Source organism: Propithecus coquereli, unplaced genomic scaffold (genome assembly GCF_000956105.1).
Source record: "Propithecus coquereli isolate 6110/MARCELLA unplaced genomic scaffold, Pcoq_1.0 Scaffold43, whole genome shotgun sequence".
Classification (NCBI taxonomy): Eukaryota; Metazoa; Chordata; class Mammalia; order Primates; family Indriidae; genus Propithecus; species Propithecus coquereli.
The window spans coordinates 2,004,555-2,020,165 of record NW_012150063.1 but is presented as its reverse complement, the minus strand read 5'-3'; the positions used below and the strand labels follow the sequence as shown (position 1 = coordinate 2,020,165).

Genomic DNA, 15,611 nt, shown 5'->3' with positions numbered 1-15,611 from the left:
TTGACTGTTCGGTGCAAGAGGCATAGCTTTCAGCCTGTCTCAGCTTTCAACATACCTTCCTTGCGAAGCTTCATCATTTCTAGCTTTTGATTTAAAGTGAGAGATGTACAACTTTTCCTTTCACTTGAACATTTAGAGGCCATTGTAAGATTATTAATTGGCTTAATTTCAATATTATTGTGTCTCAGGGAATAGGGAGACCTGAGGAGAGAGAGAAGGACAGGGGAATGACCAGCCAGTGGAGTAGAACACCCACAACATTTATAGATTAAGTTTGCTATCTTATATGGGCATGGTTCGTGGTGCCTCAAAACAATTACAATAGCTATATCATTGACCATAGATCACCATAACAGATATAATAATAATTAAAAAGTTTGCAGTATTGCAAGAGTTACCAAAATGTGACACAGAGACACTAAGTGAGCACATGCTGTTGGAAAAATAGCACTGATGGACTTGCTTGATGTATGGTTGCCACAAATTTTCAATTTGTAAAAAAACACAATATCTGTAAAGCACAATAAAGTGCAATAAAACAAGGTATGTCTGTGTAATATTTTCAAGTTCCATCCATGTTGCAGCATGTATCAGTACTTTTTTTATTGTCAAATAATTGTTCCCTGTATGGATATATACCTCATTTTATTTATTTGTTCATCAATTAATGGACATTGGGTTGTTTCCACTTTTTGGCTATTAAGAATAATGCTGCTATGAGCATTCATGTACAAGTTTCTGTGTGGACATGTTTTGATTTTTCCTGGGTGTATGCCTGGGAGTGGAATTGCTGAATCATGTTGCTATCTATATTTATCATTTTGAGGACCTGCCAGATAGTTTTCCAAAGTGGCTGGCATCATTTTACATTCCTACCAGCGGTGGATGAGGGTTCCAATTTTTCCACATCCTCAACAACATTCGTTTAACTGCAGTGGGTGTAAGTGGCATCTTATTTTGGTTTTGATTTTCACTGAGAAACTTTTAAAAACTTAACAGATTAGCAAAAATGAAATAGGTTGACAAAATCCTATCTTGGCAAGGCTTTAAGGAAACAAACTTATTGAGGATGTAGGTGGGTACACATTTTATGGACGACAGTTCAGTATATTATAATATGAAATATACTTAACCTCTGACCAGATATCCCATTCTAGGTTATTGACCTAAGGAGAAAACCGTATGTTGGGAAAAGATACGTCTTCATTGTACCACTCTGTATAATCTCATAATATAAAAAACTTCGAAACTAACTTAAATGTCTATCAAGAGGAAACTGGTTAAATGAATTCTAGGCAATCATTATAAATAATGATGCAGGTAGAGTATGTTTTTATTGTCGTTTGAACCTGTCTACCATATATTGAGTGTGGCAAAATCAGATTATTGAATATCTGCATGTAAAGATCCCCTTTGTGTAAAATATCTTTATGCCTAGAAAGATTTTGTGGAATGCGGTCTAAAATATTAACAGTGATTATATGCTAGTGGTGGAATTTTAGGTGATTTTTTTTTTTTTACTTCGTTCTTTGTCTTTTTTTGTATTTAATTTTGTTAAAAATCAGCCGTTGGCCTTTATAATTTTTGGGGAAAATTATAAAACTATTTCAAAAGACTATGCACTTCAGAAGTTACATTTTTGTACTTAATCAAGGCTTAAATTTTAGTTAAACACTCTTTCCCTATCATTATTTTTTTAAAACCTCAAAACCGTCTACTAAAGGCATAAAAAAATTCATTATTGTGGTGATTATATCCACTTGGTGTAGAACACTGATTTAGGCTCTTCTTTCAGAGAATTTTATTATGTACTTTGGTCTTCATGGTGTTCTTTTTATGTGGAGATATGCCGGGTATATGGACTTTAGGGTCATGCCAAAGCTCAGGTCAAAATGGTTCTCCATCTCTTCTGGGTATTTGGATAATTATTCTGAGTTCACATTTTCTCTCTTTTATTCTTCTGCCCCCTTTTGCAGAATAACATTAATAACAACTTTCTTTTTCTTTGAGTTTATTATGAGTTAGAAACTATTCTGAACACATTGCATATGTTTGGTTCATTTAATCCTCGTGACAGTCCTATAAGGTTGATACTATAAGGTTGATATTTTAAAGATTTGGAGCCTGAGACACAGAGAGGTTAAGTAACCGGTCCAAGGTCACTCAGCTAGGGAATGGCAGAGCTGGGACTAGAGCCCAGTGAGTTTGGTTCCAAAGTACCTATGATTTTAACTTCTGTACTCCACTGCCTCTCTGACTTTTCCTCCTAAATATGACTCCAAACACTTCTTGCTGACTTTCCTTCTTTCTACCAGAAATGCCAGAGAGGCTGAGGTGTAGCGTATACCTGCAGCAAATGCCTCTATGGAGTCACCTCTTTGCTGTTCATATCTTTACCCACTGAATCTCTTAGGATTTTACTTAACATTTCTTTAACATCCTTTTCTCTGAAATGTTCAGATTTCTTACTCCTTGAAGTTGGAGATTCATCTTGGGGGAAAAATTAAGCCTTCTTTAGATGTTTCAACTTTGCATCAAGACCCATCAGGGGAGTGCTTGGTGTTGAGTCAGAATATTTGCTGCTCTTTGCGAGGACTGCATGGCATTCTCAGCCTCAGGCAATGCAGGATGCTGGGTGCCCTGCCTGATCTTTAGGTCTGATCCTTGGGGAAAACATAATTTTTATAATGTTATAGTTTATTCTGATTTTAAGAATAATACATAGCCGGGCACGGTGGCTCAAGCCAGTAATCCCAATACTTTGGGAGGCTGAGGTGGCAAGATCCTTTGAGACCAGGAGTTTGAGACCAGCCTGGGCAACATAGTGAGACCCCATCTCTACAAAAAAATTTTTTTTAATTAGCCAGGCATGGTGGAGTGCATCTGTAGTCCCAGCTAATGGCAGGGGTGGGGGATGGGGAAGACTGAGGCAGGACGATCGCTTGAGCCCAGGAATTGGAGGTTGCAGTGAGCTATGATCACACCACTACACTCCAGCCTAGGCAACAGAGTGAGTCCCTGTCTGTAAAAAATAAAAATAAAAAAAAAAGAGTAATACATACTCATTGTAAAAATTTTGGAAAATACAAAAAAGATAAAGAAAAAATTAAAAGCACTTGTAGTCCTGCCACCCCGTGATAACCACTAGAAAATATGATTTCCAAGCATGTTTATCTTCTCTTTAAGGAATTCATATCCATTCATGAAGATTAAGTCTTCTAAATAAATGATTTACAGATGATAATTTTAGAAAGTGCCCATTCATGCAAATTAATGGATAGGATTATTGTTAAATTTAAAGATGTGTTGAAGTTGGTGAAATTAAAATTTCTTAATTTTATATTCCAGTTTGATTTTTTAATTGAAGAAAGGAAATAATTATGCATATTTTAAAACATTAGTATAAAATCAAGCAAAAAGGTATGATGACCTCAGTGGTTTCATTTGCTCCTATAAGTAATTTTTCCATCTATTTTTACCTAACATGAGCAGCATATATAATAGGTCTTCAACTGATGCTTATTAATTTTATGGGAACAAGATTAAGATCTACCTGAAATACCATCAATATTTAACTTTTGATATGTGCAATTTCAGTTGTTATTGTTTTTGCTATCTTGTTGTGATTGAAACTTAATAAAATTTATTTAGAGGCTGGGCGCGGTGGCTCATGCCTGTAATCCTAGCTCTCTGGGAGGCCGAGGTGGGTGGATCGTTTGAGCTCAGGAGTTCCAAACCAGCCTGAGCTAGAGCGAGACCCCATCTCTACTAAAAATAGAAAGAAATTAATTGGGCAACTAAAACTATATAGAGAAATTAGCCAGGCATAGTGGCGCATGCCTGTAGTCCCAGCTACTGAGGCAGGAGGATCGCTTGAGCCCAGGAGTTTGAGGTTGCTGCGAGCTAGGCTGACCCCACGGCACTCACTGTAGCCCGGGGAAAAGAGTGAGACTCTGTCTCAAAAAAAAAATAAAATAAAATAAAATTTATTTAGGATATTTTACTGTTATCTTGGGGAAAAGGGTTATAAACATCACCATTATAAAAATGACGACAGCAGCAACAACAAAAACTCATGTGGTATGACATATTACAAGTAATAACTATGTTAAATTTGATTCAAGTTGAAATAGCTTGTACTGAACATTATTTTTAAAAGCTGTTTCTTAAGAGAATAACTTCTATACTCATAAAGTCTACCCTCTTGTGTTTTCTAGGCATCTGGCCATCTGAAGAGGTTTTGGCTTACTACTGCCTCAAGCACAGTAATATGTTCAGGTACAGAGTTGCACCTAAAAGATATTTTTATCCCATCATAGATATTGAATCTACATATTAAAAATTGCCATGTTTACATTCTTCAAATTAAGTTGTAAGAAAGAAAGAAAGGAAGAAAGGCAGAAAGAAAGAAAGAAAAGAAAAGAGGAAAGGAAAATAGAAAGAAAGGAAAAAAAGTTCATAGTGAACACATGTTGCTTCTGAAAAGAAATCTGAATTGCCTTTGGGTTCTAATATTGCACAGCAAGCTTTTTGCTAGATGTCAAAGGCTTTTGATTTCCACTCAAGGCATTTTATTTCACTTTGATTTTGGGGAAACAAAAGTGAAGCTCCAATCAATCCTTACTGATTGTGAAGGTTAAAAAAAAACAATAAAGACATTCTTTCAACTTCTGCTAGGGAAGTCACTACAGAATATTTGATAAATAAATACCTCACAGCTATTATTTAAAGATGTCATCCCACCCCTGGTTTTAAAGGTATTTTTATATACTTAACAATATGTATTTGTGAAATAGAAATTACTATTACAGATTCATGCTACGGAAATAAATGTTTTCAACTGTTAGTGTGTATTATAGATCAAACCCATGGGTGAGATTTAAGAAAAAGAAAAATACTGATTTTATTTGCAAATTCTACAAATGTTTGGTAGACCCAGAAAAAAATAGGTTTTTCATTTTAATTCTCATTTTATAAAGGTCATCCAATTGGTACTTCCTGAACAGCACATTATGATTCCAGATAAGCCATTAGTGATCATGGTGTGTGTTTTAACAACATGTACTTACAAGATTGGGTCAATGATATGTATTTTTTGAAGCTCTAGGGTCCATATTTACCAACTAGTCTACAGTTGCTTTGAACAACTAAACACTCATTAAGTGTATTTCAAAATATGGATGTCTTTGCTTGGCTGCTTCTCCTCTCCTAGCTCCTCTTCCCACCTCTCCTTCCTGTTTAATTTTGCTTTTTTTCTCCTCTTGAGGTAATAAACTTCCCGAACTGGGAAGAAGAAACAATCTTAAGACCTAAGCATATAAAATAAGTACAGGGCAATTTTGATTTTGAGCCGCAGAGCTGCCCTGGAAGTCTGGCATTTGCTCATCTCGCTGTGCTTAAGCTTGACCGGAGCTCCAATCAGCGAGCCGTGGGCCAGGGTGAGAGTGTCACACGTTGAGGGCTGATATTTAGGCACAAAGGGGAAGGTAAATGCAGAGTGCCATGCTAGACTGTCAGCTTTAACTCTGAGCTGCTTTACTTTTGAGCAGTAAAGTCAGAGCCCAGTCATTACTTTAGCCCGGGTTTGCTGGCTTACCCATGTTATATCCCTGCATTGTTTACTCACTATGTTGTGTTGGGGTCATTTGTGATTTAACTGTTAATTGCTAAATGCTCTTTGTGTAATTTTCTTTATGGGGGCAGTTCAGCTTTCCAAAATGTTTCTGTTTGTTTTAGAATTTAAAAAAAAAATTCAGGATTGCATTTATTTGTGTGTGTGTATGTGTTGTGTGTGTGTGACCATAATATAGGTATATACACACTCATATATATTCTTCATTTACTTGTCTAACTGTTTTTGAAGGAATGAATGTGGATTAACAGTGTTATCCTTTCCTAACAATTATCTTTCGCTACTCTAGCTAGTTTAGTTCTAAAAGACAGCGCCATTGACAAGGGAAAAAAAGGGAACCTTCTCAGATTTTTCAGCTCAGCGGTGGTAATGTTGCAGTGAACACTAATGAGGGAACCCCCACTGATTTGCCTGCTTTGGGACTTTTCTATTTCATAATTATTTTTAAAACGCAAAACGACATGAGGTAGCCTAGTCGTGTCTCTACAACTTCCTGGTAGTGCCGTTCTTACTGCAGATGGCAATTTGTTCTTGTAACATATATATCTCGCTGACCATTTTCATCTAATTTGTATGGGTTCTACCATTTCTTTTCTCTCTTTCAGGGACCTTGCTGTGTGTGAGCTAGGGGGTGGCATGACATGCTTGGCTGGGCTCATGGTAGGTCTTTTCTCAATTCCAATCCCATTCAGAGGGAGGAACAAAAGGAAAAATGTTCCAGGGCCTCCAACTGCTGGGTCAGAGAACCGTCAACAGCATCAGCTGCGGTCAAGCTGCTGGGTCTTGAGAGACCTTCTAGATTGACTTACTTTCGGATCATATTGATTTTATGGTTGCCTCGATGAGCAGAAACATTTTACCTCAGTGTAGTCAATATCGCTTGTTGTGACATTCCAGGCCTCGCACGGTCTTTCTTTGCCATAGTGAAAGCATTTTTTTTTTTCAGATTATAGTCCCATTTGCTAAGATACAGGAATAGCCCGGCGAATCACAGTTGGAGCACCATGATATAGCTGCTAATGTTTTGCCTGCATTATTACACCAACAAACATGATCCAGAGCGCTCAGTAATTAGATTCTTTTGAATTAGATTGGCCATTCAGGAACGTCGTTCCCCATTCTCTGGGTTCTGAGTCATGTATTCAGGAGATATTATGTAGCAGCACAGTGCATTAGACAAGTTTTTATGTCTCTACAAATAAAAGCATATTGTTACACTGATTGGCATTTGACAAACCTGTCGCTCTTATACAATGTGTCGAGGTTACAGCCCAATGTGCGAGCATGTCAAAGCTCACAAAAAAATTACCCTCACAAAGCCATCTGCCTGCAATGCAAAGTTATATGAAGGGCATCAGGCAGTCAGACAGAAGCAAGCTGAAAGGCAGAGTGACAGCCTTGTATGATGGCTCTACTAGATAAACAGAAGCCCACAAATGAAAGCCTCTCAGAATACCATCATCCGCTGTCACAATGCAATTACCGAACAGAATGATAGCAAGATAGAGGCTCCCGCAAATGGAATGATAAAAGTATTGACTGATTTGATTGAATGATTAAAATAATGCAGACATAAAATGAAAAAAGATTGAAGATTGTTACAGAGAAATAGGTGAGGAAGCATGATACTGAAGGCTTGTCACTCCTGTCTTCACTTCCACACAGACAAGCATATTTGCTCATTGTTTGCTGTGCTCCCTTTTTTTTTCAGGTTGCTATTTCTGCAGATGTCAAAGAAGTTCTGTTAACTGATGGGAATGAAAAGGCCATCAGAAGTATCCTTATTCTGATAGAAAATGGGTTTGTTGTGCTCATTCCTTTTTCCCGGCTGAGTAACAATTGGTATAAAGACAGCCAGCATGGGGCATTAAAAGAGAGTTTCCCCCCCACGTACACACGATAAGTAATTAAGAAAAAGTAGAAATATATGAATTCATTGCATTCTACTACATGTTTTTCTTTCCTTTCGATAGATTTTTATAAACACTTCTCATTCAAAGAGCCTGTGTTTTGTGGACCTCTCAAGGCAATAAGAAAATTTGTTTCATAATAATTTTCAAGCATTCTTGCTCTTTTATTTCCATGGAAATTTGACAGTATAAAATAAATTATTTAGTATTTATTAGATTGGATATTGCTTGTAAATATTAACTTCCAGCTTCATGTTTGTTATTTCCTTTTATGTATTTGATACTGTATGTACCGTGTGATATTGTCCCTACTCTAATTGCCGAGGAGTTACCTATGTCCCCCACTGGACACAGCTATCAGTTCTTCCTTTTATTTAGGATTACAAAAGCTATCTCTTTTTTCTGCTATGCTATTACAGTTCAAACTCCATTATATTCGATTATGCTTTACTAATATGTACACAGAGTTCATGAAAATTGAACTGTACTTTAAGAAAGCAAGCATAATTTGTGGCTACTTTAGCAGTTGAGCTGATTTGTTCAGGGGCAGTTAACAGCTGTTAAGAACTGAGAGCAAAACTAGAAGATATGTTTGCTTTGAATTTTTTTGGTGTGCCTTACATTGACATTATGAGGGAGACAGTCTACTTATTTGAATTTTAAGCCCCTAAAATGCCAAAGCAGTTTTGATTTTTGTGGCATCTTACATAAAACCTATTTTCAATTTTCTTTTTCTCCGTCTGCTATATAATTTTTTTTGAAAATAAAATTTGCTGCAGCTCCATCAGGCTGCTTGCACAGGAGAAAGGAGGTACCAGACACACAGTAGCTAATATTGTTCAGCAGCACTTGTGTGCTCTACAGAGCCCCACCCAGCTAATTGCCTGACAGACTTAAAAAAAAAAAAAAATTCAGGAAGGAGAAACAGCCAATCACAATCTTGGCCTTTCACACAAGGGAAAGAGATCACAAAAGGTGCTTCCTTTTTTAAAATGCAGGATTTTAATCATGATCTTGAGACTGTCGCAAGTTTTTCAAAATATTCCTGAAGATGAGCTGATGTTGTTTCATTCACTCTGCTTTATTCTGAGTTATTCCGTGCATGTATCATTTCCCTGCGCTCCTCCTCTTTATGTCAGGGAATACAGACAGCAAGAAGAAGCTCAGGTATGCTAGCTCAGCCCCAGTGGATGTTTTTTGTGGGGGGATGAGGACCAGGATTATTGAACAAGAGGAGGTTATGTTAGCCACAGAAACTTTTAGATTGGGCCTAGTAACCTGAGGTTTCTCTCGAGTCAGCAGGTGTCTCATTTAAAAGCATCAGAAACCAATTAGAACTTTTATCAAACTATGGGAAACATCTGTAGTCATATGTAAATTTAATCATACTAAATTTATTATTGAGCTAAACTACAGCGCTTCCAAAGAAGGGAGGCAATCCTAATGTCATTAATTAATATGCACCTTTGCTTTAAGCAGCAAAGATGCCATGCCGGCTCTTGAAATCAGAGAGGAAATCTCAGATTCTGTATTCATTCTGCCGGCCTTTCAAAGAAATGATTGGTACAGCCCCCTCCCAAGAAAATGGATTTTTAACATTTGGTCCTCAGAAGCTCAGCCCTGAGAGTGCTTTATTGTGCTAGGTTTTACAATGGGTTTAATATAGCGGGGTGCCAAAGGGCAGGAGGGGAAGAACTTTACAATGTAGATAAAGTAGGTCCTTTCAGGATGCAGACCAAAACTGGTAGTGTGTTTTATTTCATCTCTTAGGACTTTCCTGATGGAGTTCAGTTTTTATCATGCAGTCGTTCTATGTTTGTGTGCCTTTTTCTGTTGTAACTAGATCTAATTTTTTTTTAATTAAGAGAAAAAAGCATGCTTAAAGCCTTAAAATTGGCAATGTGTTTTTCCTGCTTTTAATACTAATGTTATTCTTGATTTGCTGACAGAGCTTACAATTGGCATTCGTTGTAATCTGTTTTACTGACTGAGGTTAATATGAATGAATTTTTTTTTCTATTTGTGTGCCCACTTTCTGTAAGAATAAGTAATTCATTGAATCACACACTATTGATGCATATAGATCGAAACAAACTCATTTAAAAATTACTGTTTACAGCTTTCCTTTAAAATTTTAGGAAGCCTAAATTATATAGCAGTTGTAGGATATTAATCAAAAATTACTTTCTAAAAAGTAAAAGTGGATGTCAACAAAAAAAGGGGGAGAAACATTGCCAGAAGCCAGAAAATCTCTAAGCAAAGCTGCTAATTATTCCTAATGGGCAAGATGAGCACATTAAGAAACAAATGAATACATCAGCGAAGTGTAATTGAAAATCGACCTGGCAATGGCACATCACATCTGAGTATTGGCCTGTATATTATTCTCATCATTTTGAAAATAATTTTTGTTGCTCTTGGCTTCTGAATTTAATGAATCCAACTGAGTCTTCTTAGTCTCTTAAGCTTCAAAGCTTCTGATTTTCACCTTTTTAAAAAAATGGCATTTTCTGATATTTCCTTTTAATTTTCTATTATTTCTTTTTTTTAATATGTGAGGCAATGAATGGATTAGTTCTGAATCTTTATATCACAGAAGCATGTAAACCAGTTGTGAGGTTATTTATTATCTCCCCAAAATGTATCGAATGGATTGCTTATGTCTTCTCAAACTCTCTACTTTGACTCTGAAAAGCTAGATGTTGATCTAAGATTTATTAAACAGAGATGTCTGTAAAGAGATTAAGACTTGACGTAGAAATGGATTTTGTAAGTCCTGAATATTTTCTCAGACTTATGGGCAGTTTCCCCTAAGGTTTTCCTTGGTCCTTAAACTGCATTTCTGGGTCTAACCCAGAGCCTGCTTCCTGAGAGCCACATCTCCCTAGAAATGACATTTTGTCTGTACCCCAAGAGACAAAAGATAAATTAGAAATAGGGTCATTTGGTGTATTCAGTTCTCAAATTTATTCTAAAATAGTGTGAAATATGATCCTTTTTCTTTGGCGTTGCCCTTTTAGTGCAATAAAGAAAGAAATCTGCAACCGCCCACATATATAATAATAAATACTCAATAAGGTTTGTAGCTGGTGATGACAATGACATAAGAATAAGGGAGAGAAGTAGTATACTGAGTTATTATTGATGCTAAGCCTCTTCCAATTATATTGAATAAAATTAGAACTCCTAAAGGTGAACAACCCTCTCTGGCTACAATCACTAATTTACCCAGCACAAGCACCCTGCCTTGACTCATCCTTAGTAGACATCTAGCATGTTCTCTGCAGAAGATTCCAATACCTGGTGACCCATTTCTCTGTGTCCTTGACCTAAGCATCTCATCCCCACAGTATACATGATCTGGATCATGATCTTGAGCTTAGGATTCTCCCCAAATTGGTAAATCTCCTGTGCTTTTCAAAAGAGCTATCTCTGGCTTGACATTACTTTTATTTAACAGAGTCCCTGACTTGAGTAATTAATAAATGAAGCTCCATGTGGATCCTGCAGCCTGTGCTGTGGGTGGCTGACAGCTTGGGAACCCAGGCGCTCTTCCTGCATCCAGGCCCCTTCCTCCAATGTCTATGCCGACTGTGCTTCCAGCTACTAAATGAGTCCTAAGGGAACTCTGTGTGCCTTATATTGGTTAGGAGCTCAAGAAATATCTTTTAAAATTAAGTTAAAATCAATTAAACCAGTAGCAATGGCATGCGATTCCAGATGCTAAAGATACAGCAGTGAACAAGACAGACCTCGTCTCTGTCCTTGTGGGACACAGATTTTGCCTTGGCTAGAACACATTTATACATGTGAAAGACACTAAAAAACTACAGGGCAGAAGTTCTTTGATTCCTTCTACTTATTTAAATTCTACAACATAAATTAGTTCTGAGCAGCCTGGAAAGAAAATAAAGTTTAACTGCCAGACCTCATTTTAGTTACTATCACCAGCCTCTTCATCCCACCAAAGCTTTTGCCGGGATTATTAAAAAGGTAATGAATTGACATGAATTAGGCACCTACTATGTGTCAGGCCCATCATTTGTGATAGTACATTGGGCCTGTACAATAAGTATCATAATTCCTGTTTTAGAGAAACAGGAGCTCAGAGATGTTAATTTACCCAAGGACACACAGCTACCAAGTATCGGAACCAGCACTAGAAGCCAAGTTCATCCGACTTCAAAGCTTATGTTTTTTCCTATTAAACTATTCTGTTTCACCAAAAGCTAAAATGATTTGGTGAATGTCATCTTGCATTTCCTCAGCAACCCCAGGAATAAAAGTTCTCTCATCCATAAATGTAAGAGTTGGCATTGCTAATAGAGAGTTCGTACTACCTCTACGTCATCCTCTCAATTCATTTGAGTAATAAGCACATGTAAGAATATTTTGCAGCCTTAAATTAGCAAATATTATCACATCAAGCATTTTTTAAAAAACCTTTAGAGATCAAAATGAATAAGATTTATATTATAATCTCGTAGTTTCCTACCCTCATTTTCGTTGCTGTAATGAAAATAAAGACAATGTAAACCAAGAAAGTAGTGTTTTGTGAATCATACTGTTATTACTTTTTAAATATTTTCTTGCATAAAGAACAATGCCAACTCTCAAAATGTATATGCAGCTATTGATAAATATAATGATCACTAATTGCAGGAGGAGGCTAATATTTTAAACAGTATGTTATATACATATATAATTTGTTTAAATGATTATTATATAAAAATATATTTTTTAAGAATAAAAATCAACTGAAACAAAATTGAAATGGAACCCCACTCCTGAACTGTGCTTTATTTGAGAAGAAAATCTAGAGATTGAATTCTGGTTTCCTTTTAGCCACAAGCATATATCCGATAGCTCTGGAAGTCCAGTTGCCCAGATTGGAGATGAGTGCTCTGTATTCGTTTAATCAGAAATCATATTAAGGCTTTCCTCGCACCCAGCCCCTCCTAAAGAAGTCTTCCAGGAGGTGGGTGCAGTTCAGAGAATACAATTTGGTCTTCCATGTTGAACACTATCCTGGACATATTGACTCAATTTGATTGGATTTCCTTTATTGCCCTGAGGTGACACAGAAGTATGATAAAATCTATTATTAGACACAGTGCCATCCAGAAGAACCATCAAAATCTGACCTGAAGTAAAGGGTGGGGAGCAGGATATCAGAATTTATCTCTTAAGGTAATATTTAATAATACTATTGCCATTTTTTTCTCTTTGTACTTGTTTTAATATTAAAAAACCCTCCTAAACCACAAAGTATATTTCCTGCCCAGTTCTAAAAATAAAGCAGCCTAAATACTGCTGTGAATTTTTTTTTATTAAAAAACATTGCTTCTGCAATATAAATACATATGCTTGCTTCAGCCTGACCACCTGGAGTTACTGGTTTATAAATTGTATAAAAGTATATAGTGTTAAGATGTTTACTAAAAATTATTAATAGGCTTTCTGAGTTATATAATTTAACTTCCTTGTGACTATTTTATAAAAAGTATTACCTCCACTAACAAAATAATATGTTTTGCTTGACAGATTAGTCATGTACTCACACGACGCCACAGGTGTACCTGGCACATTATGGCGTGCGGTTGGATGCCATGGAAACTCTGAGTAGGGTGTGGCCAGAGTGTGGGGGAACTTAATCAAAAACAGTTGTCAGTTGACTCTACTAATTCTGTTCTTCTCAGAATAAAGATGTCAGCTGTCCTGTTCTGCAAGACATTTCATTTAGAAGACTTTCCTGAAATACTTTCTTCCTGAAATAGACAGAACTGTAGGCCGATGTGTCATTTTAGTTAATCAAAACAAGTAGGCAAATTAGTCTCTTTTATTTTTTTAATGAATGTAATTTAACGGTATTTAATTTGCATACAGGAAAGTTCACCCAGGAAAAAAAAAGTCTGCATTATAGCACTTTTGTAAACCTCAACAAAGCCCTTCATTAGGAGACCTAATTGATTTTCCTACCCACTCCTGGGGGGAAGAAAGCTATCACAGTACCTGCTTATTCACTCAGGGAAGAAATGGGTGTGCCTGGCGGTTCAAGCAGAGATTTGGGTTAAAAAGTCCTGTGGCTCTGTTCTTGCAAGGAGATCTTGGCCAAGGCTTACTTTGAGCACTCAGGAAATCTGTTTTTCTGAGCGATAGGAGAGTATCGCTTGTCTGTTTGGTGTCCTCCCCATGGGCCCAATTTAGTTCAGCTTGTAGCCTTCACTGGAATTATTTTATTTCTTGTTTATTTAAACCTGCCTTATTCCAAAAGAGGGATTTTGAGGCTTCTTATGGTGACACTAGAATATACCATATAAAATAAATGAGAAAGTGAGGGCGATTGGAAATTAGAAGGCCAGGAAAATATGATGAAGCCATGAATGGACTTCAGTACAAAAAATATATGCCATAGGAGCTCTTGTGGTTGTTAGAATTAGGTCGTACACATTTGGCTCTGTGTTGCACAGAGGCCAGTGCAAAGAGAGAAACAGGAACAGCTGTAAGATTTATAGTGCCCAGGAATTGAAGCAATGTCAGTTGATCTGCAGTCCACCTTGTTCTAGTGTTGAAACCTGATGGTTTTTCCCATGGGCCCCTGTAAAGATGGTGCTGTGCGATGTGATGAACCAGCTCCTCAAAATATCTCTTCCATAAATATGGCTCTTTTGTACGAGTCCTTACATGCAAATGGCCAATGGCCAATGGCCAAAGCATAAGTCTATAAAGACAGTTCTTCAGGAGACTTTTCACTGAATTGACTTTTTTCTTCAGTAATTTTTCTCTCAAAAATTCTCCAAGCTTGTCTCCATCTTTTTCTTCTCACTTCTTCCCAAGTCTCTCCCTGTTGCTTATCCCACCCTCCCTACTAGCATTTAGGACACTGGAAACACTTCATCTTGGAAAGTCTTAGAAGACTGACATGGCCCTGCCCACTGACTGAAAGAGGCTTGCCTTTGGACTCCTTGCACTTTTAAGCAAGTGGAGCATGGCACTTATGGAACAGCTGTTCCCCACCAGCACCCATAACTCTGGGCCTTGCCATGATGCTGCATGAATGTATGTTTCACAGGTGACAAATCTGCAGCCTAGGGAATTCAAAGAGCTTGCTGTGGCAAGTCAGCATTCGGTGGTAGAGCCAGGGTTTTACCCTTCTCCTGCCTCACACCCTACAGCTCTTTTCACTGTGCTGATCCCATGTAAAATAAAAAGATCACTGTGTTTGTGGGCCTTTTTTTGAGTCAGTTGACAATTGCTGCAGGAGCTTTCTTAACTGTGTCCTATAGATGTGAGAGACATCATCACAAGGAATCAGAAGGCTGGTGTGTTTAAGACTCAGAAAATATCAAGCTGGTAAGATACCTTTCTGCATTAAAACACTCCAGTTGATACTGCTTTTCTTGATACCATGGGTGATTATTAACAACAATGATGGCTAACATTTATTGAGCACTTACTGTGTGTCAGGCACTGTTTTAAGCACTTTTACAAGTATTATCTCATTTAATGCTCACAAGGCTCCTATGAGGCAGGCAGACACTCTCATTATCTCCAATTAATAGGTGAGAAAATGGAAGATAAATTTATTAAACACTGGGTTGGGAATGATTTATGGGTTGAGATTGTACAATGTGAGGTTGACAGAAGCCCAGACTGGGAACTCCTTAAATGGCTCTATTCCAGTGGTTCTCAACCTATGGGCAGTTTTGCCCACCAGGGAAATTTTGGCATTCTCTGGAGACATTTTTTATTGTCACGACTTGGGGGGGAGGAGAGGAAATGTTGTTACTGGCACCCGGTGGTAGAGGCCAGGGACTCCGCTAAGCATCCTACAGTGTACAGAACAGCCCCCCACAACCAAGAAATATCTGGCCCCAAATGCCAACAGTGCCAAGACTCAGAAACCCTGCTCTAGTTCGTGATTTTAAGATAGTCTAGGTGTTCATTCCCTTTTAGATTCTGTTAATTCTTATCCAAACTAGGAGAAATGCTTACCCTCAACCAAAACAATGGTATGTTCTGTGATGCCATGGTTTATTTTTGCCCTGTTGGTAATGGACCTATAGGAA

At 37.4% G+C, this 15,611-nt stretch overlaps 1 protein-coding gene across 1 annotated transcript in view; it reads left to right on the top strand.

The window, feature by feature from the left end:
* CAMKMT (calmodulin-lysine N-methyltransferase) overlaps nt 1–15,611 on the top strand; it is a 387,185-nt gene that overhangs the window by 321,613 nt on the left and 49,961 nt on the right. Inside the window, exons 4-7 of the mRNA XM_012653828.1 lie at nt 4,218–4,278; nt 6,238–6,292; nt 7,344–7,407; nt 14,829–14,895. Coding sequence (XP_012509282.1) covers nt 4,218–4,278; nt 6,238–6,292; nt 7,344–7,407; nt 14,829–14,895 — 247 coding nt within the window. The remainder of the gene's footprint in view (nt 1–4,217; nt 4,279–6,237; nt 6,293–7,343; nt 7,408–14,828; nt 14,896–15,611) is intronic.